Source organism: Vipera berus (assembly GCF_964194415.1).
Source record: "Vipera berus genome assembly, chromosome: 3".
Classification (NCBI taxonomy): domain Eukaryota; kingdom Metazoa; phylum Chordata; class Lepidosauria; order Squamata; family Viperidae; genus Vipera; species Vipera berus.
Window position 1 is genome coordinate 118651809 of NC_138204.1, and position 27492 is coordinate 118679300.

General features: G+C 39.5%; 1 protein-coding gene across 1 annotated transcript; it reads left to right on the top strand.

Annotated features, from left to right (window-relative positions):
- Positions 1-2009: 2009 nt before the first annotated feature.
- LOC308665428 (vesicle-trafficking protein SEC22b) lies at positions 2010-27462 on the top strand. Its single transcript, XM_081323444.1, has 5 exons — positions 2010-2148; positions 2711-2820; positions 7285-7445; positions 8717-8863; positions 20379-27462. Exons 1-5 carry the CDS (start codon positions 2074-2076, stop codon positions 20531-20533), a joined length of 648 nt encoding a protein of 215 aa, XP_081179570.1. The 5' UTR covers positions 2010-2073; the 3' UTR covers positions 20534-27462.
- Positions 27463-27492: the final 30 nt, after the last annotated feature.

The window sequence follows — 27492 nt, forward strand, 5'->3', positions numbered from 1 at the left end:
GTGCAACACACACTCTCCTGCACCATTGCAGCAGCAAGCGACCAGACATTGGGACGGAGTGGGCGGACTCTTAACTTGGGCTTATTTTGGGGGTAGGGTTTATATTAGGCGCCTGCCAAAAAAACAGGCTAGGGCTTATTTTCTGGGTGGGTCTTAATTTTCATGGAAACACGGTAGTGTTGCTTTTTATATCATCCAAAAGGCATTACACAGTTTTACCTTTTTTCTCTTATTTTTTTGTAGGGAGAGAATAATGAGGAAACTATTATTTAAGTTTTGCTTTCTTTGACAAGGAACAATATCCCTCTTTAAGCAGAATACAGTATTACAGAGTTACAAAATAACAGAGTTGGAAGGCACCATGGGAGTCTTCTAGTCCAACACCCTGCTCAAGTATTTTGGACAAATGGTTGTCCAATCTCTTCTTAAAAACTTCCAGTGATGGAGCACCCACAACTTCTGTAGGCAAGCTGTTCCACGGATTGTTCTCACTGATAGGAATTTTTTTCTTAATTCTAGGATGGATCTCTCTTTGTTAAGCTTTCATCCATTACTTCTTGTTTTGTCCTCAAGTGCTTTGGAAAATAGATTGACTCCCTTCTCTCCGTGACAGCCCCTCAAATATTGGAAGACTGCTACCTTATCACCCCTATTCCTTCTCTTTTTTAGTTTAGATAAGGTCAGTTACTGCAAGTGTTCCATTGTAAAGTTTGGTGTCCAGTCCCTTAATCATCTTTGTTGCTTTTCTCTGCACTCTTTCTAGTGTCTCAATTTCGGTGACCAAAACTGGATGCAGTATTACAAGTGTGGTATTACCAATGCAGTATAACACTTCACTTAACCTTGATACTATCCCTCTGTTGACGTAGCCTAGGACTGCATTGGCTTTTTTATCTTTTCAACTGGTCTCCATTCATGTCAATAGCAGCTTCTCCTGATTCAGGTAGTCCTTGACTTATGACCACAATTGAGCCCAAAATTTTTGTTGCTAAGTGAAACATTAAGTGATTTTTTGCGACCTTTCTTATGAATTTGGTTTTCCCATTGACTTTGCTTGTCAGAAGGGACACTGCAACTGTCATAAATATGAATCCATTGTCAAGCATCCGAATTTTGATCACACGACCATGGGGATGCCGCGACAGTCGTAAGTGTGAAAACCGGTCGTAAGTTATATTTTTCAGTGTCACTGTAACTGAACGGTCACTGTTGTAAGTCGAGGACTACCTATAGCAAACCGTAACCGTTTTTTTTTTAAAAAAATTCTACCCTAGGAGTAGGGCAGGGAGTTAAAATTCCTTCTCCCAGCTGTTACTCAGAAAACAGAAAGCTTACATGTAAAATATTATTTTGCAATTGTCATCTCTACCATGCTCTTAAGTCTGAGAATTATACTTCTTTTGTTAAACTAGCGCTTACAGCACTTAAAAGATACAACAGATGAAAAGGAGCTCGGAGGAAGATGAGACAGGCGAGGCGTGAGGACAAACCCCTTTGGTACTGGGCTAGAGAGGGACGCAGCTAGAGCCAGAGCCATCGGTCTCGAAGTCAGTTCGTTGGCGCATCGATAGCATATTGCAGGGATCTTCAAACTTGGCCCTTTTCTGACTTGTGGACTTCAACTCCCAGAATTCCTCAGCCAGTGTGCCTGGCTGTGGAATTCTGGGAGTTGAAGTCCACAAGTCATAAAAGGGCCAAGTTTGAAGACCCCCTGGCATATTGCCCTCCAAATCGGGATGTCCTTAAAACTCCCGCACTTCTCTGTAACTGTGTTGGGAAACTGCCACCGCTAAAGCGGGTGACACTTAGACCTTCATGCTTTACGATCCACGCCGGGGCTGTTGATGACCACCCCCCACCACCACTCGTGAGAGGAACAAAAAAGTGTCCGTCACTTTTTACCGGAACCCAAAGTCTGGGAACCTCCGCTCTTGACCGGCGATATGATTGCACAGGAAATAGGCAAGAGAGTTCTTATAGGGACCCGGAACTTGGCTTTGCAGCTTCCGGCCAGCTCAGTATAGTCTTGAGCGAGCAGGAAACCGAGTCTGTAGGTATTGATCGTCCAAGAAGATGGTGCTTCTAACGATGATTGCGCGGGTGGCCGATGGGCTTCCTTTAGCGGCTTCTATGCAGGAAGATGAACAGGTGAGTGTGAGATACTGTGGGTTTCCCCCCCCTTCCTTTCTACTCAGGATTTAATTTCTGATTAAATAATATATACAATGCAGCTTAAGCGTTTAAAGTGTACTCACTAAATGCTAGCATTGAAATCGAAAGACATTTAGGAATAAAATCAGTGGGGTTACTTAGGGTTAATTTTTCTTTATTTGCTACGAAATGCTTGCTGTCCAGGCTAGAAATAACGCTGTGAATTTTGCTATATATTACAACATTAGATAATGAGTCTAAATTGAGCTCTTTCTCCCCCACTCCCACTTAGAGGAAGATGGATCATACAGTTAGGAATCCCCCCACCCCTTTATTTAACCTGTTAAATGAATGCTATTGGCGAACAGGAATCTGCAGATAGATACCTAGTTGATTTAATAAAGTGGACTATGGTCCACAAATTTTTGTTTTAAGATGCCATAAGATCTAAGTTTTGGTCTGGTTGTTTTCTAATTATTCACCATAATTTGACTAAATTTGTTGAAGTATGTTGGAGATTTGTTTGTTCTTTGGGGGGGCTGTTGTTATTTTTTCATAGTCAGGTCGAGATTTGCAGCAGTATCAGAGCCAGGCGAAGCAATTGTTTCGGAAGCTCAATGAACAGTCTCCTACCAGATGCACATTAGAAGCTGGACCAATGACTTTTCAGTAAGTATGAATAGCAAATGTTGGTGAGTTTCTCAAACTTTAAGAGAAGCAACATTATGTATCTTTTTTAAAGCATAGTCTTGGAAGATTTTGGTCTGCTAAAGTCAGTTCTCAATTTATCAACTTAGTCCTTTGCAAAATTTACTCTGCTCACATTAAGGAGAAAGGTGAGCAAGGGACATGCACTTGTACATAAAACTATTTTATACTGATATGAGAGATCTGAAGAGAACTTCCAATAATTTTCATTTGCTGTTGAAAATTATACAATCTAAAAGCATAATTGTATCAAGCTAATAGTGGAACATAATGCTTGACAATATCCTCAGTTATTACAAATAAATATTGATTCAAGTAACTATGTAAGAGTTATTGGGCACTCTTCCCTCCAACTGATATTCAGAAAGGCCTAAATGTAATTGTAATCTGTAAGTAAGCCTTGTAAGCCTCAGAGGGTCTTGGATTCTTGAAGGAGCATTCAGGGACATGAGTCAGTTCCTCAGTCTGGAAGAACTCAGCAGGTTCATAGAATCATGGATTTCTAGGCCCGGAATGGATCATAAGAATCATCTAGTTCAGTCCTCTGCAATGTATAGAAAAAACTTATTAAACCATATGTCCACAATTTTTCTTAAAAATCTGTCTTAAAACCTTTTCCTTAAAAAGTGATGTAATACCCACAGCTTTATAGTAGAATATTCCATTTTTGTACAGATCTTACCATCAGGAAATATTTCCTTGGGCTTAGATGAATTATTTTTCTTCTCTTCAATTCTGTCTGATTCTCGCTGGTGACTGCCTGAACAAGTCCCTGCAGTTTCTTTTCAAGGGTTTCAGAATTGGTTTGCTGGGAGAAAGTGATTAGACCAAGGTCACCCAGCTGGCTTTGTGCTAAAGCAGGACTAGAGCTCATAGAGTCCCAGTTTCTAGCCTTAACTCTACACCAATTTAGCTCTCCTAAATAAAATTCAGGCAACTATAATTTGTATTCTTTATTTTTGGTTTGTTTTTAGGAAAATACGTCTTGCCCATTTTTCCTGTAGTTTTCCTTTATGCACCTGATCATGGTGATCATGTCTCCCCTAAGTCTTCTTTTCTGAACATCCTAAGTTCCATCAGCCTATTGCATAGGTTCCTCCCCTGAATCCATTTTAACGTGTCAATCTCCTTTTAGAGGTGTGATGCCCAGAATCATATATACTACTTCAGAAAAATCCACTAGAGTGGAGTAGAGGAAAAAGGTATTTCTTTGAGACCGTGTTGCTTCTGAAGTGGCCAGGAATTGCACTAGCCCAGGGGTAGGCAACCTCGGCTCTTTTATGACTCATGGACTTCAACTCCCAGAATTCCTGAGTCAGCTATGCTGACTCAGGAATTCTGGGAGTTGAAGTCCATGAGTCATAAAAGAGCCGAGGTTGCCTACTCCTGCACTAGCCCTTCCACCTGCTATATTTACACTGCTGAGTCATGTTCAGCTTGTCAATGAATTCAACCAAGTCTTTTTCAGAAGTAGTATTTTCAAGACGCGAATTACCCATTTTATATTTGTCTCCTACATTTTTTTCTCCCCAATGTAATATATTTCTGTTTGCAATTTGTGTTACTGAAATAACATTTTCCTTTGGATATAAAAAATAGTGGCAAAGTAGGAATTGAGTTCTTTTGTTTTTGGCATGGTAATTTACTAACATTTCTCCATCTGAAATAGGCAGTGAGTCCAGCAACCCATTTTTCATCTTCTTGCTATTTACATATTTAAAGAAAATCTTTTTGCTGGTTTTGGTTCTCTTGCTAGCTTTAGCTTCTTTTTTGCTTTTGCCTTTCTATGGTCCATTTCTTTGGCTATAAACCTATAATCTTTTGCTGCTTATATCACCGTACTGTAACCTTTAAAGTGAACTTTGTGCTGCGTCTTATCAAATTTGAGATAAGTTGTTCTCCACTTCTTTCTCTGCATTTTGAAAATCATAGCCAGTTTAGAAATATATTACAAAATATTTTACATTTTTTTCCTAAGAGAATGATACAGAAGAACATTAAGAGAAAAGTTAAAGATGTAATAATAATTTATTAAACATCATGCTACCTGACTCTCAACAACTCTGGATCGCTGACAACAAATAAATTATAATAATATTTAATATTTTTAATATTAAATTTGTTTTCCCCCCCATCTTGCTGCAAGTTCATGCAGGGCAGTTTACAACATGAAAAAAATTCATATATATATATATATATATATATATATATATATATATATATATATATATATATATATATTCATATTCGGTTTATATACCGCCCTATTCCCAAAGGACTCAGGGCGGTTTACAAGGCAAAATTTAAAAACAATCCAATATAAAATTAAAATAAAATTAAGTCTAGCCGCAAAAATTAAATCACAATTTAATAACATTAAACCCCTCAGTCCAGACCAGATAGCTCAAAGAGCCAGGTTTTTAGGTCCCGGCGAAATGAACGAAGGTCGGGGGCAGTCCGGAGTTCCGTTGGCAGTTGATTCCATAGGGCAGGCGTGCCCACAGAGAACGCCCTCCCCCTGTGGATCGCCCGTCGGCAATCCTTGACCGGCGGTACCCTGAGGAGGCCCTCCCTGTGGGAGCGCACAGGACGATGGGAAATTGACGCTGGCAGCAGGTGTTCCCTTAGATAATCCGGGCCCATGCCATTTAGGGCTTTATAGGTCATCACCAGCACCTTGAATCTCACCCGGAGGGCAACCGGAAGCCAATGCAGCTCGCGGAGAAGAGGTGTTACATGGGAGTATCGGGAGACTCCCATCACAACTCACGCGGCTGCATTCTGCACCAGCTGAAGCCTCCGAGTGGTCCTCAGGGGCAGCCCCATGTAGAGAGCGTTGCAGTAGTCTAACTGGGAGGTCACGAGCGCATGGGTGACTGTGCGTAGCGCATCTCGGTCCAGATAGGGCCGTAACTGGCGCACCAGGCGAACCTGGGCAAAAGCCCCCCAGGTATGTGTGTGTGTGTGTGTGTGTGTGTGTGTGTGTGTGTGTGTGTATATACACAAATATATATGTATATGTATATGTATATGTATATGTATGTATATGTATATATATACATACACATATATATACATACATGTATATGTATGTGTGTGTGTGTATATACATACACACACACACACACACACACACACACATATATATATATATATATATATATATATATATATATATATATATATATATATATATATATATATATATATATATATATATATATATATATATATATATATATATATATATATATATATATATATATATAAAGGTAAAGGTAAAGGTTCCCCCGCACATGCGTGCTAGTCGTTTCCGACTCTAGGGGCCGGTGCTCATCTCCGTTTCAAAGCCGAAGAGCCAGCGCTTGTCCGAGGACATCTCCGTGGTCATGTGGCCGGCATGACTAGACGCCAAAGGCGCACGGAACGCTGTTACCTTCCCACCGTGGTGGTCCCTATTTTTCTACTTGCATTTTTACGTGCTTTCGAACTGCTAGGTGGGCAGAAGCTGGGACGAGTAACAGGCGCTCACTCTGTTACGCGGCACTCGGGATTCGACCCGCCAAACTGCCGACCTTCTGATCGACAAGCTCAGCGTCCTAACCCACTGAGCCACCGCGTCCCTATATATATATATATATATATATAAAACTGCAATAAAATCACAATGAAAATACAGATTGTAACTAAAACTAAAGAATGGGGAGGAAAGGAACAGATGGGGGAGAAGTGGGAGCCACTATTAGTTGATCAACCACCTCCAGTGTGGTACTCCCCCAAGCCAACTGGTAGAGGCAGGTCTTCAAGCTCTTGGAGAAGGTCAGGAGGGTGGAAGCCAATCTTATCTCAGGGGGCAGAATGTTCCAAAAGGCCAGGACCATAGCAGAGAAGTCTCTTTTCCTGGACCCTGCCAGGCGGAATTCCTTGACTGACGGCATGGGTGGGGCAGGCCTGTTCCATAGGGGTGACATGGTTCTCAAAAAACCTGGTCCCATGCTATCCAGGGCTTTATAGGTAATAACCAACACTTTGAATGGCATCCAGAAGCAAACCAGCAACTAGTGCAGCTCTTGGAAGAGCGGTGTAATATGGGCCACTCTAGGAGCCTCAAAGACTCTGCGCTGATGCACTCTGCACTAGATGAAGCTTCCAAATGCTCTTCAAGGGTAGCCCATTGAATAAAAACAATAAAACATAAAAGTTAAAGATAAAAGATGACACGCATGGGTGTGAGCTTTTCTCACCATTGTCCTTGTCTAAAATGCAGTAGAACTCTGAAGTAAGTATAATTTAAGGCCAAATATAATTTGTGTCTTGTAATATAGATTGGAATGCTGTTTGCATTATGGCCACTGAAATCAATAGTCCAAGGTAGGGGTTCATTTTTCTTCCAGGCTAACAATTGGCTTATATCTCCATTTATAGTTACATTATTGAAAAAGGAGTTTGTTATCTGATACTATGTGAAGCTGCTTTCCCCAAAAAAATGGCTTTTGCATACCTGGAAGATTTGCACTCAGAATTTGATGAACAACATGGAAAAAAGGTGCCAACGGTGTCCAGACCCTATTCTTTCATTGAGTTTGGTGAGATTTATTTCTTCAGATTAATGATTTAAGGATAGTAGTCCAGTGCCAACTCTTTGGTAATCTCAATGCCCCTTCCTAGTTGGCTCATTCCACTTCTTTCTTTTAATAGGTTACTAATACATTCAGAATTGCGTATCTAAATTATTCTCTGATTTCTGCTTCAACTGATGGGATAAAAAGATTGTGTGGCATATACATGAATTGATTCAAAGAGATAGAATAATATACCACAGTAAACAGTGATTTCTGCATTTAAAGTGTTTGACATTTTATATTGTTCTGTCAACCCAGAAGGTAGACCAGATTAAGAAACCAATGCTATATTAGTTAGGACTTCTTTTATAATAATAGCTATATTAATGTAATCTTGCAAGTCTAAAAGCGCTTTACTCCTTCCTCCCTTTTATTAGATTAGTGTGAGCTAGGGAGGGACTGAGACATTTACTCAAACTAGTTTCTTGGAAGAAACAGATTATCTGATTGTTGCCTTGATAGCAGTTCTTCCTCCTATCCTTCAGGACCATTTCCTATGTCATCTATATGTTTTGCCTTATTAGACTACATTTCATTGCAGCATTGGTAGTCCTCACTTAACAGTAATGGAAACTGCAGCAACTCTATTGTTAAATAATGTGGTTATAATGAGCAACGTCACGTGTTGTCACATGACTTATGACAGCAATTGTGATGGTTCTGGTTGCCATTTTTATGTGAATTCTGCATAACTGTTAAGCATGATGTCACAGGATCACAATTTGCATCCTACTGATGGCTTCCCCGTTGACTTTGCTTGTTGGACACTGGCAGCAAAGGATACAAATGGTGATCACGTAACTGCAGAATGCTGCAACTATCATAATTGTCAGCTAGTTGCTGAATACTGAATCATGATCATGTGACCACAAGGCTGTCACAACAAGACTGGTCATAGGTCTTCTCATTCAGTGCTGTCATAACTTCAGCTACTAAACAAGGACTACCTGTACTTGAGAAGTTTTATTTTACTAATTTAAACTGAATATAGGATAACCAGGTTATATTGTGGTTAATGACTATATTTGCTAACAATATAGTTACTGAACCCTGCTGGGAAAATTAACAGACAAGATGTTCATTGTATTTTTTTTCCCTAGAGCAGTTCTTTCTCCTGCACCCACCCTTTTTTCCATTCCTTGTAATAAGTTCTCTCTATGGCATGATTTGAGAATACAAATTATTAAGAATTTGGAAAGAGAATACTCTTATATGAACAATTTTTTTTATTCCAGACACCTATATCCAGAAAACCAAGAAGTTGTATATAGATAGCCGTGCAAGAAGAAATCTTGGGTCTATTAATACAGAGTTACAAGATGTACAAAGAATCATGGTAGCCAACATTGAAGAAGTCTTACAACGAGGCGAAACTCTTTCAGGTACAGGGATCCATAAACCAGATGTTTTCAGTTTTTTTTCAGGCCATAGATCCTGTTCTATGAACTTTCTTTTTTTTATGCTCTATCTTGCTATTATAGATCCCACCACTCTATCCCATCTTATTATTGTGGAATCCTAGGGTTTCACAGACACAGTTTGCAAAACCATAGCATAAACTATTGCCCATTTCGGGAGAAGTTTAAATATATGGTTGCAGAATAAAACTGGCAAACTGCTTTGCATAAAATAATACTTCCTGAACATAATGAAGGACCATCCTAATCCTCAAAAGGCAACAAAAGATGCATACTGAGAAAAAACAAATATGGCATGTGCAGCTACTCTGCTGTTTTGGACAGCATATGAAGGCCTTTTAGTTTTTCTTTGTATTTTAATAGCATGTACTTAATTCCTCTGGTAATTAACTTGAAACATAGCATGCAAATATATACTCTATTTTGTAAAAACCAACAAACCAATAGACTAGGAAAATTACAATTTTGTGAGAAGTTCTAAATCGTTTGTGATCTTAAGTTGCAGTGACACTATTTCATGCTGAGGAATCAGTGCAATGTATAATAAGCATGCATCAATAGCACTGCTTATTGAACAGTATTTTTTAATCCATCGATTGGAGTTGTTCATTCCAGCTTGGTAATAGTTTGAGAAATGGTGTAACTTGTCAGTTATTTTTCTTGAGAGAAATAAAAAGTAGGCAAAGGCAGGCAGGAACCAGTAGGTGATTGGAAATAGTCAACAACATGGCAAAGCCCATTATCAGACTATAGGGAACTGGAAAAGATGCTGCTGCCTAATTCTCAGTGCCCCATCTGTCAAGATTTTCCAGCCCCCCCCCCCCGTGGCTTTCATTCTTTTGTTTGTTTGTTTTATTGTATTTGTATACCGCCCTTCTCCCGAAGGACTCAGGGCGGTGAACAGGGCATACATAAAAAATACGAAATACAAAAATTAAAAAAAGAATTAAATAATAGCCCAGTTAAAACAGTCAGTAACAATTTGTTGTTGTTAGTTGCGAAGTCGTGTCCAACCCATCGCGACCCTATGGACAACGTTCCTCCAGGCCTTCCTGTCCTCTACCATCTTCTGGAGTCCATATAAGCTCACGCCTCCTGCTTCAGTAACTCCATCCAGCCACCTCATTCTCTGTCGTCCCCTTCTTCTATTGCCCTCAATCTCCCAGCATTAGGCTCTTCTCCAGTGAGTCCTTCCTTCTCATTAGGTGGCCAAAGTATTTGAGTTTTAGCTTCAGGATCTGGCCTTCTAAAGAGCAGTCAGGGTTGATCTCCTCTAGGACTGACCGGTTTGATCGCCTTGCAGTCCAAGGAACTCGCAGGAGTCTTCTCCAGCACCATAGTTCATAGTTCGGTAACAATATACAATATAAAAATCCCCATTACAAATCCCCAGTAAAACCCCAACATATCCCCATCAGGCCAGGCCAGCTTGTACAAATAGATGGGTCTTCAGACCGCGTCGGAAGGAGCGAAGGTCAGGTGCCGTCCGGAGCTCGGCCGGCAGCTGATTCCATAAAGCCGGAGCGCCCACAGAGAAGGCCCTCCCCCTGGGGGCCACCAGCCGACATTCTCTGACCGGAGGCACCCTGAGGAGGCCCTCTCTGTGGGAACGCACAGGGCGGAGGGGAGTTTTCCTTGGCATTGTTCTTTTGTCTGTGGTGGGGTAGTTTATTTCTGTTGCACTACTTTTTAGTTAGCCTTATTGCACCCTTTCTTTTTGTTAGAGGAGACAATAAGAAGAACATATATTTCCCAATAGAAATATCCTCATCTCACCTGTCCATGCCCTTCTTCTACTTGTTCACTCTCTTTCTGTTTTAGTCAGTGATTAAGCAAGCAAGCAATTATCTTGCCTAGCTGAAAGGTGATGCTAGCTGAAGAATGCAGCCAGACAGAGCAGCAGGTGTCTGTTATTGCTGTGTTCTGTCATTTTATTTGACCCATGGACAAATAATTGGCATAGGGGAAAACAGTTTCTGCTTACATAACAGAGAGCAAATAATTTCTGTTTTTTTTCCTAACCATTATTTCTGAGTCTGAGGAAAACCTTCATGAGGAAAGGTCCACCAGAGTTAGCTTAGTTAACAATCTTTCCCAAACTGGAAGTAATTCTGAAAGTGTAGATTCCTACCATCATGTAAAACAGACAGTGCCACCAACGGATGGATTTGCAGTTGGCTGACCAATCGCATTCGGAGCGTAGTCCTTAATGGAACTACATCTATCGTGTTTCCCCCAAAATAAGACCTACACTAATTTTGGGGGTTGGGCCTAATATAAGCCCTGCCCTAAGCCCTAGTTAGGACCCTGCCCACTCCATCCCACTTCACTGCTGCAATGGGGCAGGAGAGTGTGTCGTGCCACTGCTGCCACAACGAGGCAAGGCAAGTGGGGGAGGAGATGGAGCTGCCCCACATGCCCCGCACCCGCTTACCTCAGAGCCACCCCAGCCAGGCCATTCCTTGCTCGGCGACCTTCCCTTTCAATTCCCTCCCGAGCCGGACTGCCATGCTATGGAGGATGGGCGGGGTAGGCCTGGTCCCCCTCCGCCATTTCGGAGCCAGGGGGAAGTGACGAAGAAAGGCTCCCCTGCCACTGTGCGCCGCTGGAGGTGCTTGCTTCGTGCTTTGCCCCACAGATCACCTGCCCAGTGGCAGGTGCCACCTCCTCCGCCAAATTTCCCATTGCTTGTGCCATGAGAGGCACAAGCCTCTCCTGCTGCCTCCCTCCGCCATCCTTCCGTCAGCGCCACTGGAGAGAAGGGAGAATGGTGAGGGGAGCAGCTCTGTGCAGCAATGCAGAGCGGAGAAGAGGACTTGCTCGCCACTCTGCATTGCCCTGCATCTCACTTCTCCGTTCTGGAAATGGCAGCCCCGTTTTCTGCCGCTTCTCCTCCCAGTGCTGCTGTAGAGTTTGGCGCACCACGACCCAGCTCCTCTCTCTTCCTGTAGGCATTTCTTCACTAACCTGCTTTCCAGCTCTGTTCCCACAGGGAAACAAAGTTTGTGAGACTAAAGAAAGTTCAGTCAGACTTCCAACTTCTTGTGGGGAAAAAAAATCTCGAAAGTTGAAAGGTCTGACTGAATTTTTTTTAGTCCCACAAACTTCGTTTCTCTGCAGCAGCAGAGAAATGCTACAGAGCTGGAAAGCAGGTTAGTGAAGAAATGCTTTCGGGAAGAGAGAGGAGCTGGGCGGTGGTGTGCCAAATGTTACAGCAGTACCAGGAGAAGTGGCAGTAAATGGGGCTGCCATTTCCAGAACAGAGAAGGGAGACGCAGGGCACCAAGCAAGTGCTCTGCATTGCTGCACAGAGCCACTCCCCTCCCCGTACTCTGTTCTCTCCAGTGGCAGTGACGGAGGGCTAGCAGAGGGAGGCGGCAGGGGAGGCTTGCATCTCCCAGTCACTGCGTAAGCCACAAGAGAGTTGGTGGAGAAGGAGGAGGCGGCTGCCGCTGGGTAGGTGATCTGTGGGATGAATTGCAAAGAAAGTCCCTCCAGTGGCACACAGCAGCAGTGGAGCCTTCCGCCATCACTCCCCCCTGGCTCTGAAATGGCAGAGGGGGATTGGGCCTAACCCACCCATCCACCATAGCATGGCAGTCCAGCTCAGGAGGGGAATGAAAGGGAAGGTTGCTGAGCAAGGAATGGCCTGGCTGGGGGATCCTTGAAGTAAGTGGGTACAGGGTGCATGGGGCAGCTCCATCCCTCCCCCACCTGCCTTGCTTCATTGTGGTGACAGTGGTGCAATGTGTTGCGTGAGCGACCGCAGAAATGGGCCGGCAGCCACGTGGACTCCTGCTGGATGAGTGTCATGGTTCCGATAAATGAGACAGTTCAAATCAAATGCAAACATTGTTTATCTCAAAAGTCTTAATAATGAAACGAGACATCGGCACTCATGGAGGGATGCCAGAATCTGAAATCTCCTCCCCCCCCAAACCCATCATAACACACACACACAATTCCTGCCCTTATCTACATGTCATAAATCACATTATCCAATTAGTTTTACATATGAGGTTTCACTTCCCATTCTGTATGTGGGCTTTTCTCATCTTCTCACAACATCCGGGTAGATTTCCTTCCCCCCAAATGAAGCAATTAAAGTAACAGGCTGTCTCTTATATTGTCCATGCAAAAACATGTCAATGTTTGCAGCATTGACAATGGGGCTGCTGGTGTCACCGCTGCGAGGTGAGGCAGGTGTCATGAGAAATATAAGTCATCCCCTCAAAATAAGACCTAATGCCTCTTTTGGAGGCAAAAATAATATAAGACTGGGTCTTATTTTCAGGGAAACACGGTGCATGGAGGGAAGCATGCAGTGGGGTACTTCAAGGTTCTATCTTGGGCCCACTGCTTTTCACCATTTCAATATTTATCTACATGAGGGAACAGAAGGACAACATCAAAATGGGGGGAATTGCCAACAGCTTTGGAGACAGACTTATGGCTCAAAAAGATCAGACGTGAGCATTGTGGCCCCTAGGTCCCTAGCCAACAAAATGCAGTTCAGTGGAGAGTAAAGCATGATCCTGCACTTAGGCAGGGAAAAGCAAATGCACAGCTATAGAATAGGTGGTACCTGGTTCAACAATGGTAACTGCAAGAGGGATCGTGGTCTCCTAGTGAACATAAATATGAACCAGCAGTGTGCTGCAGCTGCCAAGAAAGCAATCCTGGGCTGCATTAAAAGAGGGCTAGTATTAATATCATGAGACTGTCAACAAAAGTGTGTATAGTCAAGGCTATGGTCTTCCCAGTTGCAATGTATGGCAGTGAAAGTTGGACCATAAGGAAGGCTGAGCGCCAAAGAATTGAGGCCTTTGAACTGTGGTGCTGGAGAAGACTCCTGCGAGTCCCTTGGACTGCAAGGCGATCAAACCGGTCAGTCCTAGAGGAGATCAACCCTGGCTGCTCTTTAGAAGGCCAGATCCTGAAGCTAAAACTCAAATACTTTGGCCACCTAATGAGAAGGAAGGACTCACTGGAGGAGAGCCTAATGCTGGGAAAGATCGAGGGCAAGAGAAGAAGGCGACGACAGAGAATGAGGTGGCTGGATGGAGTCACTGAAGCAGGAGGCGTGAGCTTAAAGGGACTCCAGAAGATGGTAGAGGACAGGAAGGCCTGGAGGAACGTTGTCCATAGGGTCGCGATGGGTCGGACACGACTTCGCAGCTAACAACAAATTAATATCATGAGAAAGGATTGTACTGCTCTATACTGAACTAGTGAGGCCACACTTGAAATACTGCATCCAATTCTGGTCACCGTGATACAAAAAAGATGCCAAAGCCCTAGAAAGAGTGTAGAGAAGAGCAACAAAGATGATAAGGGACTCAAAGGCTAAACCTTGCTAGGAACAGTTAAGGGAATTTGGTATGCCTAGCTTAATGAAGAGTAAGATTAGGGGTAACATGATAGTTGTCTTCTAGTACTTGATGGGCAGTCACAGAGATGAGGGGGTTGACATTCTCCAAAGCACCTGAGGGTAGGACAGGAAGTAATAGATGGAAGCTTGTTAAAGGGAGATCCAATCTGGAACTAAGGAGAAATTTCCTGACATTAAGAAAAATTAAGCAATGGAACAGCTTATCTATTTTTTTAATTTTTTATTAATTTTTTTATGCAGCCCATCAATGTCTCCCCCCTTGGGCAAGGGGGTAGACTAGAAGGCCACCAAGGTCCCTTCCAGCCCTGAGATTCTATACTATTTCTACTCTTTGTCACTCTGAATAAATGTAATTAATTTTGATCATTTCTGCCTGATGTTACTTGCATCAGTCAACTGGTGTTGTATTCTCTCCAGTGTCAATTTTAAATGTTAAAATATTTAGAACAAAAGTCTTCTTACTGTACATAGGCTGACAAAGCACAGGAAGGCAGAACATGTGCCTCAATAATAGGTTAATGAAGCCAATGGTATCCTACTGTATTATACTGAGAACTAGGTAGACGAAAGGGTTAAGACACAAGGATAGAATCTGGGAGACCGAGTTCTAATTCTACCTTAGGCACAAAGAAGTCACTGAAATCTTGCCAAGAAAATTGCAAGGACCTGTTTAGGCAGTCACCATGATTCAACTCTGATTTGAAGGAATTCCTCCCCTGCCCCATCTACTCACTCTTTACCTGATTGAGTGGAACAACACTTTTCATCTCTGTACCTAAAGATCTTGATTCCTCCACTTTTTAAAGGCAACTATTACGTGCTCATGCAATTTAACTTTGCCAACATCACAATATTTGCATAATTTAGAGAAGCAGTATTACATAATTCAGAGTTGCTACTGCCTGCCTCTCAGAGTGATTTCCCATTTGCTTTTTCTGTAATACTAATTTTCCTAATGGAGATTATCACTCAGGAGAAGAAGTGATGCAGTTAGGTAGCAATGTTATTAAGCAGCTAATATTCTCTTTGTAATTGAGAATAAACAGCATGGAGGTGCTGGTAATTTTTCCCTCTATGAAAATGTTTCTGCTTAAAAACATGGGCTTTCTCCATAGAAATTACATAGAATAAGAATTAATTGTTATAAACACTTTTGAATACAAAAACTAACATTTCATGTAAATAAAAAATATTTCATACCATACATAGTCTTTCTAAGTAGAAACTACAGTGGATATAAAAAAGTCAAACTGAAACCTCTTGGAGAAAAAGAACAATAAAAAAGCTTACAATAACATGGTTGCATAATAGTGTACACCATTCTTTATAAGTGGGGATGTGGCTGCGTTCAGAATTAACCAATAAGATTCAGACTGCGTTAAATAGTACACACCTGCCATCAGAGTGATTGATCAAGCACATATAAAGTTCAGCTGTTGTAGCAGGATTTTTCTGACATTTACTCAGCAGCCTCTTATAGCAAAAGCTATGATCTGCATATGACGCGGTGGCTTAGTGGGTTAGGACGCTGAGCTTGTCGATCAGAAGGTCGGCAGTTTGGTGGGTCGAATCCCGAGTGCCGCATAGCAGAGTGAGTGCCTGTTACTCGTCCCAGCTTCTGCCCACCTAGCAGTTTGAAAGCACGTAAAAATGCAAGTAGAAAAATAGGGACCACTATGGTGGGAAGGTAACAGTGTTCTGTGCGCCTTTGGCGTCTAGTCATGCCGGCCACATGACCATGGAGACGTCCTCGGACAAACGCTGGCTCTTCGGCTTTGAAACGGAGATGAGCACCCCTAGAGTCAGAAATGACTAGCACGCATGTGCGGGGGAACCTTTACCTTTTTATGATCTGCAAAGAGCTTAAAAGACATCAAAGGGATCTTGTTATTGGAAGCTATCAGGAGAAGGGTACAAAAAATTTCCAAGGTATTGGATATACCATGGAACACAGTGAAGACAATCATCAACAAGTGGAGAAAATATGGCACAAAAATGACATTATGAAGAAATGGGAGGCTGTCGGGGCAGGCAGTAACATTAAAGGAGTTGCAGGAATTTCTGGCAAGTTCTGGTTGTGTACTATGTGTGACAACAGTCTCCCATATTCTTCATATGTTTTGGCTGTGGGATATGGTGACAAGACAGAAGCCTTTTCTTACAAAGAAAAACATCCAAGCCAGTTTGCAAAAACCTACATAAAGTATGACAAAAGCATGTGGGAAAATGTACTTTGGTCCGATGAGCCCACGGTTGTACTTTCTGGCCATAATTCCAAATGGTATGGTGCAAAAATAACACTGTACATCACTAAAAGTACATCATAACCAGAGTGAAGCATGGTGGTGGCCGCATTATGCTTTGGGGCTGCTTTTCTTCGGCTAGAATTGGGGCTTTAGTGTGGAGTGAATTATGAACAGTTCCAAAGATCAGTCAATTTTGGCACAAAATTTTTAGGCCTCTGCTAAAATGCTGAACATGAAGAGGAACATCACTTTTCAACAGGATGCCCCAAAGCATAAAGGTAAAGGTTCCCCTGCACATGTGTGCTAGTCGTTTCCAACTCTAGGGGCCGGTGCTCATCTCTGTTTCAAAGTTGAAGAGCCAGCGCTTGTCCGATGACGTCTTCATGGTCATGTGGCCGGCATGACTAGACGCCAAAGGCGCACGGAACACTATTACCTTCCCACCGTAGTGGTCCCTATTTTTCTACTTGCATTTTTACGTGCTTTCGAACTGCTAGGTGGGCAGAAGCTGGGACGAGTAACAGGTACTCACTCTGTTACGGTGCACTCGGGATTCGACCCGCCAAACTGCCGACCTTCCGATCGACAAGCTCAGCGTCCTAACCCAATGTCTTCACCAGAAGATCAAAGTTTTGGACTGGCCTATCCAGAGTCCAAACCTGAATCCAATGGAAAATCTGTGGGTGTCATGGCTGATTCTCTATGCATACCTGCTCGCAACCAGACAACAGAAACCAGGGAGTGATTGGAATGTATGGGTGGCTTGGGAAGGAATTGAGAAATGCAGATGCACTGTCTGGAGCCTGAGAGAATTCCAACACTGTTGCTATTCTCTCCAGCACTGACAGTTGAAGGTTTTTCCACTTTTCCAAGTCCAATTTTATTTGTTTTAGCAGTCTTACGTAGTTATCTTCTTTTACTGTTGCACATTTTGCTGTTACGTAAATTCCCAAGTAGTTAACTTTTTTAATTATTGAAGATTTGGTTTTGGTTTTTGTTAGTTGATTTTTTTTTTGTTTTTCTGTTAAATTCTTTGTTAGCACTTTGGTCTTTTCTCTGTTTATTGTCAGCCCTGCCACTTCTCCAAATTTTTCTATTTTCTCCAAGAGTTTAGTGCTTGTTTCTGATGGATCTTCCAATATAAAAACCAAGTCATCTGCAAATGCTTGTAATTTGTATTTTTCATCTTTTATCTCCAGTCCTTTAATTTCTGTATCTTGTCTGATGTTTCTATTCAGTGCTTCCAGTGTTAGTATAAATAATAATGGAGATAGTGGGCATCTCTTTTTAATATTGACATTTTCTGTATGATCCCCGTTTACAATTATTTTGGCAGTTTGTTTACAATAAATTGTTTTGATTACATTTATAAAGTTTTTTCCAAAGTCCATTTCTGCAAACTGCTGAAACATAAATTGCCAGTTTACGTTGTCAAACGCTTTCTGTGCATCAAGAAATATTAAAGCCATCTGTTTCCCTGAATGAATTTCATAATACTCTTAACACATCGAAAATCATTCTTAAATTATTTTTTATCTGTCTTTTAGGTAAGAAACCATTTTGATCTGTGTGTATAAATTCAATCAAAAATTTCTTTAGTCTTTCTGCCATTATTGAAGCAAAGATTTTGTAATCTACATTTAATAATGATATTGGTCTATAATTTTTTATTTGCATTAAATCAGAGTCTTCTTTAGGTATTAAAGTAATATTGGCTTCAGTCCATGTATTTGGTATTTTAGCCTCCAGGAGAATTTCGTTACACAGTTCTTTCAAAAGCGGGCTTAACACATCTTGTAATGATGTATAAAACTCTGCAGGTAATCCATCTGGACCAAGAGTCTTATCCTTTTTTTGCCTTTTTATAACCTTTATAATCTCCACCACTGATATTTTTCCATTTAATATGTTTCAGATGTTCTGCGGAATTTTTGGTAAATCTGCTTTTTTTAAGTACTGCTGTATTTTTTCTTTTGCAATTTCCTCTGCCTTATAATACATTTCATAGTAATCTTTAATAATTTTTTTGATTGTATCATTTTGAAACTGTAATTCACCTTTGGGATCTTGCAGCTTGTTTCTCAATTTTTTTTCACTTTGTTTTTTCAGTCTATATGCTAACCATCTCGCCGGCTTGTTGGCGTTTTGAAAGAAATTCTGTTTAGCCCTTTTAATCTGTTGAGTCATTATTTCCATCTCGGCTAAATTTAATTTGTGTTTTATTATCTCCATTTGTTTCTTAAGTATTTTCTTTTGTGGATCTATTTGTAATTCTGATTCTAGCTTTCTGAGTTCTTCCTTCAAGTTTAACTGTAGTTGTTTCTTTTCTTTATTCTTTTTAGCGATGTAAGTTATAGCCAACCCTCTGAAATATGCTTTAGCTGTATATCTCACACATTTTGAAGTGATGTTTCTTCTTGTTTATTTTGAAGAAAAAAATCCATTTCCTTTGTCGCTAGTTGTAGGAATTCTTTTTCTTTCAATATAGATTTATTCAAGGACCATCTCCAAGTCCCTCTCCAAGTCATCTTTATTGGGTGAATGGTCTGCCCAAACATTAAGTTTCTACCTCAACTTCTTGTATCATCGTTTTAAGTTCCAAAGATGTCCATATCATATCAATTCTAGACCATGATTTATGTCTAAACTGGCTTTGCTTTTCTGTCTATGTGGAATTATCAGTAAAGTAAAGGAAAAACAATGTCCCGGAAGTTTTTTTTGCTGCACTTACCAATGGAGCAGTTGACAGTGGGGTTAGCTGAAGAGATGCCCTTGCAATCTTGCAGGCTTGGAATGCTTTTGCAGGGAAGAGAGGGCAAAGTTTCCCAAAGCAAGATATTTCATATTGATAGGCTCCTATCATGAATGCAGTCATAAAATCAAAAGGTGTTTTAACAAAGTATTAGTTTAAGGGAGTGCACACTTAGGCAACCATGTTATGGCACATTTTGTTGTTATTTTTCCCTTACAACATTTCAGTTTGCATTTCAATTGAATTATACAGCTTATATATTATATTAAAGGAGGAAAATATTCTTAAGTGATCTTAGTCTGTTTTTTTTTACATCTCAAACACATGGCATTTTAACAGATTTATATCCACTATATGGAATGAGAATTGATAAACACACTTTGAAATAGAAAAATTAATAGTTCATGCAGATAAAAACTACTTTATACCATAATCCAAAGAGTTTATGGAAGTTAATTTATCTGAATTATAATTATTCTTAATGATAGCAGCTTCTGAATTAAATATTTTGCTGGATAATGTTTCAGTTTCTTGGTCAATTTATCAAGTTACAGCAAAAGACATTGTATTTCTAAAAGACATTTTTGACTACACACACACACACACACACACACACACACACACACACACACACACACACACCAAAAAACATCATGTAAAGATTGGGGGTAGTTGATGGGGAGAAGAAGGAATAAGAAACTTCCTTTTTGCAAACGCAGTGCCTCATCCCACTGTTTATAAAAGTTCACTAGCCTTTCAGAGTTTTTTCAAAAGGTTTTGTAACTGCTAGGGGAAATGAAAGAATTTGACTTCCATGAATTCCCTTTTGTAGCTTATAATAATTATTTTAAGTCATTGTCCGTTAATCTAAAAAGTGTTGATTATGAAAGACAAAATTTCCTACCTGCTTGAGGAAAACCTATAACATGTAGCAAACTTTTCAGTGAAAAAGATTGAATCATATATGTCAGACTAAAGTCAGTCTTAAACACTTAGAGGTTGGAGCTAGATCTACTATCTTATAAATAATAATGTTGACATTTCATGAATATAATATTTTTGTTTGCATGCTATCTTTTCTTCAAACAGTATTGGATTCCAAAGCAAACAATCTGTCCAGTTTGTCCAAGAAATACCGCCAGGATGCAAAATATCTGAACATGCGTTCCACCTATGCCAAGCTTGCTGCTGTTGCCGTCTTTTTTATTATGCTGATTGTCTATGTGCGGTTCTGGTGGCTATAAGAGATTAATAGGCCCCCCGAGGGATATTTAATAATAGAAAGCATATCACTATTAAGTAGCTAATATCACAGGATGTATATTAGAATCTCCCTAGAGATTTCCTTATAATGAGAATTCCTGCTATTTCCAAATGTCAGAACTTGCTGGGACTAAGGATTTTCTTTTGTAGCAGTTATATGCTTGGAAGACAAAGCATTTTTCCAGTTAACAGATAGGAGTAGCCTAATTTGATCCACCTACTATTATTGAACACTATTGTTAATAGATATACTGAAATAAGTGCAGCCCTGGTAGGGGATTCTAAAGGACATTCTAGAGTGTATGATTCCTGTTTCAAGGGTGGCACATGTGTGCATATGTGTGTAAATAACGCATACTGATTTTTTTAGTTTGTCCAATGCTAATTTTATATTGTCAAATGTCTTGACTCATTACTCTGTTAATTTAGTTACTGCATAAAAATATTGCTTCACCTGGCTTCTATGACTGGTAAGTGAAACGGGGAAATAATCTGAGTTCACTTCACTGTAAATATTTGAATATCATGCTAAACTATAGCTGTGTGTGTTCTGACTAAGCTACAGCAGTCACTGTTAGACATATTTCTATATAACTACAGAAATACTCCAGCTCTTATTTCTGATTATGGATTGTCATACCATCTAAACCAAATTAGATTTAATTTTATTATGAAGCATCTAGTTTCAAAAGTAGAAACTTTTGGAGAATTCCTCATGACTAAGTAAGGGAAGGGGAAGAATGGAAGGTCCTCAGCACCAAGGTTCACCAAAATTTGTTTACTCTGTGGCTTAATTCAGATGTGATCTTTCTCATCTTAAATTGGGTTGCCAAGTACCCTCACAAATATTGTTTCAATCTGTAAGATCATTGACTACCTGAATATCCCTCCTTGCAAACCTACAGTAGAAGGCTTCTTCCTGAGAGCTTGAATATATGGTATATTTTGAAAAAATAACCCTCTATTTCATAGAAGTTTGTTTTCAACTTCTGTATCACAAAAGATAAATTGACATGCATCAGATTCTGTAATGATATGGTTCTCCACGAGGTATGCACATGTATTTTGGGAATTGCCTAGTTAAAAGCAAATTCAGTTCCATAAATCCAGTAATGTCATAGAAATTCTGCGGAATAAACAAAATTAATTCTCCAATCTGACAAGGCCAAAGAATTTTAAGCTCCAAAGTTAAGTGTCTCTTGCCATTCACATGTCAGCATTGAAATAAATGTACAGGTAGTCCACAACTTACAACCATTTGTTTAGTGACTGTTCAGAGTTACAACAGCAATGGAAAAAGTGACGTATAACTGGTTTTCACACTTGCGACCATTGTAGCATCTTCATGGTCATGTGATAAAAATTCGGGTGCTTGGCAACTGGCATGCACTTATTACAGTTGCAGTGTCTGGGGATCATGTGATCATTTGTAACCTTCCCAGCTAGTTTCTGACAAGCAAAGTCAATGGGGGAAGCCAGATTCACATAACAATCAAATGATTCACCTTAAGTGGTTCACTTAACCAGTTGTGCAAAAAAAGTTGTAAAATGTGGCACAACTCACTTAGCTGTTTTGCTTGGCAATGGAAATTTTAGGCTCAATTGTGGTCATAAGTTGAGGACTATCTTTATGCTGTAAATCTTATATTTGGTTCCCTGGTCTGTCTTCTGTCTTTGTATATATTTTGAAGAGACCAGTTTGAGTTTTTAAATGATAGGAACCTGTTTCCCAATCCTTGTTCTTGTTGCAAGAACTCTACTATCTATTATTATTTCCTATAAAAGGTTCCTTTTTCTTTTGCTTTATGCAGATTTCCACTGGAAATTGAGATAATAATGAGGATAATACTTCAAGAAAATATTGCACAGGGCAAGTAGGGCTGTTGAAACTGCCATTGTTAGGCAGTGTGGTTATGTATGTATCTGTGGGGCTTTTTTTTACTAATGGCCACATTGTTTAATGACAGAGTTTCTGGTCTTAATTAGCATAATTAAGTAAGGACTACCTTTATGAGGATTCCTGCAAAGGGCATAAGGTTAGACTAGAACCTCCAATGTCCCTTTGAATCCTATAATTCAGTGATGGTGATGATGTATTACATTTAGAAACTGCCAATTCCAGAATTCTAGAGATAGAAATCAGTAGAGGTCTGGGATTGAAATATATTAAAAATCTGAACTTTTTCCTCAGGATTTCCAGTGATCTGTCACCTGGTACATCACGATATAATAAACTTGCCAAAACAAGTAACTTAGATCTGATTAGGAGTGCTCTAGCCGCTCTGTCTACAAATAAATTTGTCCAGAATTTTCTTCCTGCTGTGTTTCAAGGCATATTTATAGTAATACAATATAGCTATTACTAATCCACATTATTTTATTAATTGTATCTAAACTAACTGCTATATAAAGGTAGCTGTTTCCATTTGTTAAGGTTATACCTTGATGAAAAAAGTACATTGTGCTGGCCAATATCATTTCACCCCAACTCAAAGCATCATTTTGACACCAGCACAAAATGAAAAAAATAACTCCAGACCTCTTCATGTTACTCAATGTTTGTTAAAAGTAGAAAAGCAGATGTTCTTCTTGAAAACAGTATGTTTTTATATATTGTGTGTATCTCTCCACTGCCTTATGTACAAATTGATGCTGGATTTTTGTATAAGACATACTAATCTGAAATAACTCACACACGTTTTGATATCTGTCACTAAAAAAGGATATGTACATATGTGGTAGTGATAGATTTGTTGTGGTCATATAGATCTTCTCTATTGAGCTGTTTCTTCTTCTTCCAAAACAAGAGTTTTATAGGTGTAGGTAGAGGTCTTTCCTATGTTGTATCAAACATCCTGTTCAGAAATATCTCTAGTTTTCTTCTAAATACAAGTAAAGGTTGTGTTGGGAGCACCCGGAGAAGAGAGAAATACACGGCTTTGATCTGCTCTTCCAACACCATTCATTCTTTTTCTCTGGATTTTGCTTTATTGGAAACTGGAGTAGCCAAAATATTCTGGGTTCTGCTTATCTTACATTGGCTAATCTGAAATGATTTATCAGAAATATCCAGAATGAAACAAAATATATTTTCCATTTCATACACAGCTGAATTAAAGCTCCTGGCAGATCCAGGCAGAATGGTAAAAGTAATTATCTGAAGCTGTAATTCAGGAATTTGAAGGACTACAAATTTCTTAGCTTATTCTAACTTTTAGCACTAACTTGTTTTAATTTTCTGATGGTTGGCTTTTCCATGGTTTGAACCACAGAACCAGATTTGGATATAAATTAAGATACACCTTACAGCAGGGATGAGCAATTAATTTTTCCAAGGGGCGGGAGGAGGAATTGGGGCTGTTGTGGAGGACTAAACCAATAGCTCCTGGCTTTGTTCTACCCACTCATGCACAAGCCCCTGCTTTGACCAAGGCAGTGATGGATGGCAAAGCCCAGGTCCTTTCACAAGATGACCACTGCTGCCTCCTCAGCCTGCTCTAGGTGAGATGTTAGCATTGCGCAAGCGTAAAAAAACAGTTCTCACCCTTCTACTGCTACCAGCCTACTGAAGGAATGCACAGTGGCTGCAGAGATGAACTCAGCTTCTACCCGTGGCAGGCTTGTTTATATTTAATATCTAATTTCTAATTAACCTCATGTGGGCTGGACAATGACAGCCAAAAGGCCAAATGTGGACTGGGGGTCATTAAATGTCTTTCTTGGTCTCATGGCCTGAAGGGCCTTTTCAACATTTCTAATTTATTTTTTCATTTGTTAAAAGTTTTAAGGTGATTCTATATATGAAATTATTTACAGGCAAAGACCAATATTTAAAACCACACATCAAATATAAAACAAAATAAAAAGAACATATACTGGGAAACCTATATTTATATGAGAACCTTCTATATCAGAGATCCCCAACCTTTTGGGCACCAGGGACCGGTTCTGTGGAGAAAGGTTTTTCCACGGACCGGAGAATGCGTGGTTTTGTGTACTGCCTGCATCCCACAGATGGGACTTTGCTTATTGGTGCTTGTTTGTGCGGACCGGTTGCTGGCATGCTGCAGCCCAATACCAGTCCACGGACCGGGGGTTGGGGACCTGTGCTCTATATTGTTCACATGTTCCTCATTAATTAAGATCTGCTTTGTTTCTACATGCATTCACACCTGTTCAGAGAAGGCTTTGAACAAAAGGGTTGTATATTTTTCAGCAAGTTCAATTTTTTTTACAGCCTTATTTTCTCTTAGCAATTGTCAGAGTCTCTACAGCAGCTATATCCAACCTGCAGCTCATGGGCCTCATGACTCCCTAGATTGCTGGTGATGAGACCTCACAAGTTCATAAGCTTTTAACATTATTATATGATTTATATACATTAACTATTATGTATGTTATATGCAGCCCCAAACAGTTTCTCTTTACTCATTGTGGCCCTGGCAAGCCCAAAGGTTGGATGTCCATACTCTACACCACAGATGTCTAACTCGCCACGTCACGTGACGTGTTGTGACGTATCGCAACTTTTTTTTTGCGTTGTCAGAGCTGGGCTGGACGTGGCCTCCGTATGATGCAACCAGCCTGCGGGCTGGCCGTTTGACACCCCTACTCTACATCTTTCCACAGTTAAGGGTTTTGCCATGTCTCGACTTTCTAAAAGGATTACAAAAAAAATTTATATGTTACTACCAGGATGGATCAGGCAGAATTTGACTGTACTTTTATGTTGGTATCTAATTTGTTTCTGAAACTCGTTTTATTACTTTAAGAATTTGTTTACTGATAATACTGGGAAACTTAATTTAGATTCTATCTGTATTTACAATTGTGTAAGGTTAGTTGGGCTGAAAGTGCCTGGTCCAAAGTTAATGTAATAAGATTCATTGTACTAGCCCAGCAGCTTAAATAGTACATTGTGCTTGCCCTCTACTTGTTTTGTTAGCCATTTTGTAGTCAATGATATATGTACTAGAGATGACCAGTTTTTGAAGCTAATGGGAAATAAACTTACATAATCCTACACAGATCAACTTATATCTGAGTGCATATGCTTAGGTTGCACCATAAAATGAATTAATATTTTGTTAGATTTAAATATTTAATTCAATTCAGGCACTTCCTGATTAAATTCCAAACTGGGCATCTTATAATGTAATAAACTCTTAAAAATGAATGGGATGCAAACATTGTATACATAAAATGGACAAAAACATCTAACAGGGTTTTCAAAGGGATTTTTTTAAAAAAAAAGGTTTCAAAGGGATTTCAAAGAAAGGTAATAGCTAAACTAATATTTATGTAGGGAGCTTTATGAATATAGTAATTATTGGAAATTTGTCTGATATATTTCCAGTAATTTAAATTAACTTGTCTGTTAATTTGTAGTCTTGTTCAAGTAAAATAGCATTTGGTAATTAAGTATCAGAAGGTTTTAAGACTACATTCCTGGACTAGAACGGAGAAATCATCTAAAAATGTAATCCAGTTATTTACTTTGGATTGGAAGAAGCCACTGGAGCAGATATTCATTACTGTAGTCGGCAGGAAAATGAGTTTTTTTTTATTAGAGTCTGCTATATATCAGGATGTAACACTAAGTCTGTAATTTAAGTATATTTTGTACAGTATATTTGAGATGGAAGACCATTGTTTTTTGCATTTTTTGTCATATTTATTTTTCAGCTAAAAATTTAGAATACTGGAAAACACTTATGACTTAATTTTCAAAACATTGCTTTATACAATGAATATAATATCATAACTATATATAAGCTCATGCATTCAGGCTGTTGCCTTGCTATAAAATACAAACAGGCAGTAGAGTACTCATTATCAGACATTAAAGACATCAATTTATTATATTTTTCATTTATTTATGAACACAGATACTTAGCAGTATAAGCCACAATAATGAGTGTACTTCTATGACATTGTGACCTATTTCAGTTGAATAACCAGCCATCTTTTCCAATATTAATCAATTTGATTTTTGAGGAGAAACAATAGGACATTCCATTTGAAAAAAAGGACTGTTCTTGTAGTGGAGGAATCTGTGATATATTAACTCATGTTCTGTCATATTGCCACTACTACAAACATGCCCAGTTGCATTTAGTAATACCTCATCTACAACACTCAAATTTCCACTTGGATTCATTTTATTTACAGTTGTTATTAATTGTGATTAGTGTGATTTATTTCTCTTAATGTGGCTGTTTTATTGTAAATATTTCACACCTTGACCATGCTACTTTTACAATAGTTTTGCTGTGATATTTGCAATCTCACACTTTGTTTTCTTTCTGCTTATAAGCTGGTCTATATTTTGTCTTTATTCAATTTGAACTTTTAAGAGATGCTGTAGTCTCATTTACCATGGAAGAGCCACTGTCTACAGTTAAAAGCTATTTAAATACGATTTGATATGCAAGTACTGATTTAACTTCTTTCTATTGTTTTCCTGCAAAGTTATTTAAGGATTGGTTTAAAGTAACTTGGTCTAATAGTAAACAAAATCAGTTTTCAGGATCTAAAGCTGTAATAAAGATTAAAATAAAAAGCAGCAACTGAAATTTTTAGCCAAAACTTGATTATAGATCAAAGGAAATATTAGCATCTTTGGTTATTTTTACAACTGAAAAACTTGTAAAATACAAGGTCTGCAGTCTCCCAAAGGCACATATTGTTTAGATCAAACAGAAAAAGTTGAAAAAGGGGACATCAAGGATACAAAACAAAGATTTAATAAAGATTACACCTGATTAAGCCCCCCTTACTACTTAAGCATGATTTGGACAGGCAAAAAACATTTAGACAACAATGATAACTGTATTTTGCTGCCAATTCCATCTGTTCCATGGTATATGTTTTCTACTATGCTGTCAAAATAAATATGATTTAGAAGTACCATACTCAGACTTGGATATTTCATTTCAGA

Excerpts from the sequence above, each read along its gene's own strand:
- LOC308665428 (XM_081323444.1), top strand. The coding sequence starts at position 2,074 with ATGGTGCTTCTAACGATGATTGCGCGGGTGGCCGATGGGCTTCCTTTA. Across the intron at positions 2,149-2,710 it reads CTATGCAGGAAGATGAACAG|TCAGGTCGAGATTTGCAGCA; the intron begins GTGAGTGTGAGA and ends ATTTTTTCATAG. Across the intron at positions 8,864-20,378 it reads ACGAGGCGAAACTCTTTCAG|TATTGGATTCCAAAGCAAAC; the intron begins GTACAGGGATCC and ends TTCTTCAAACAG.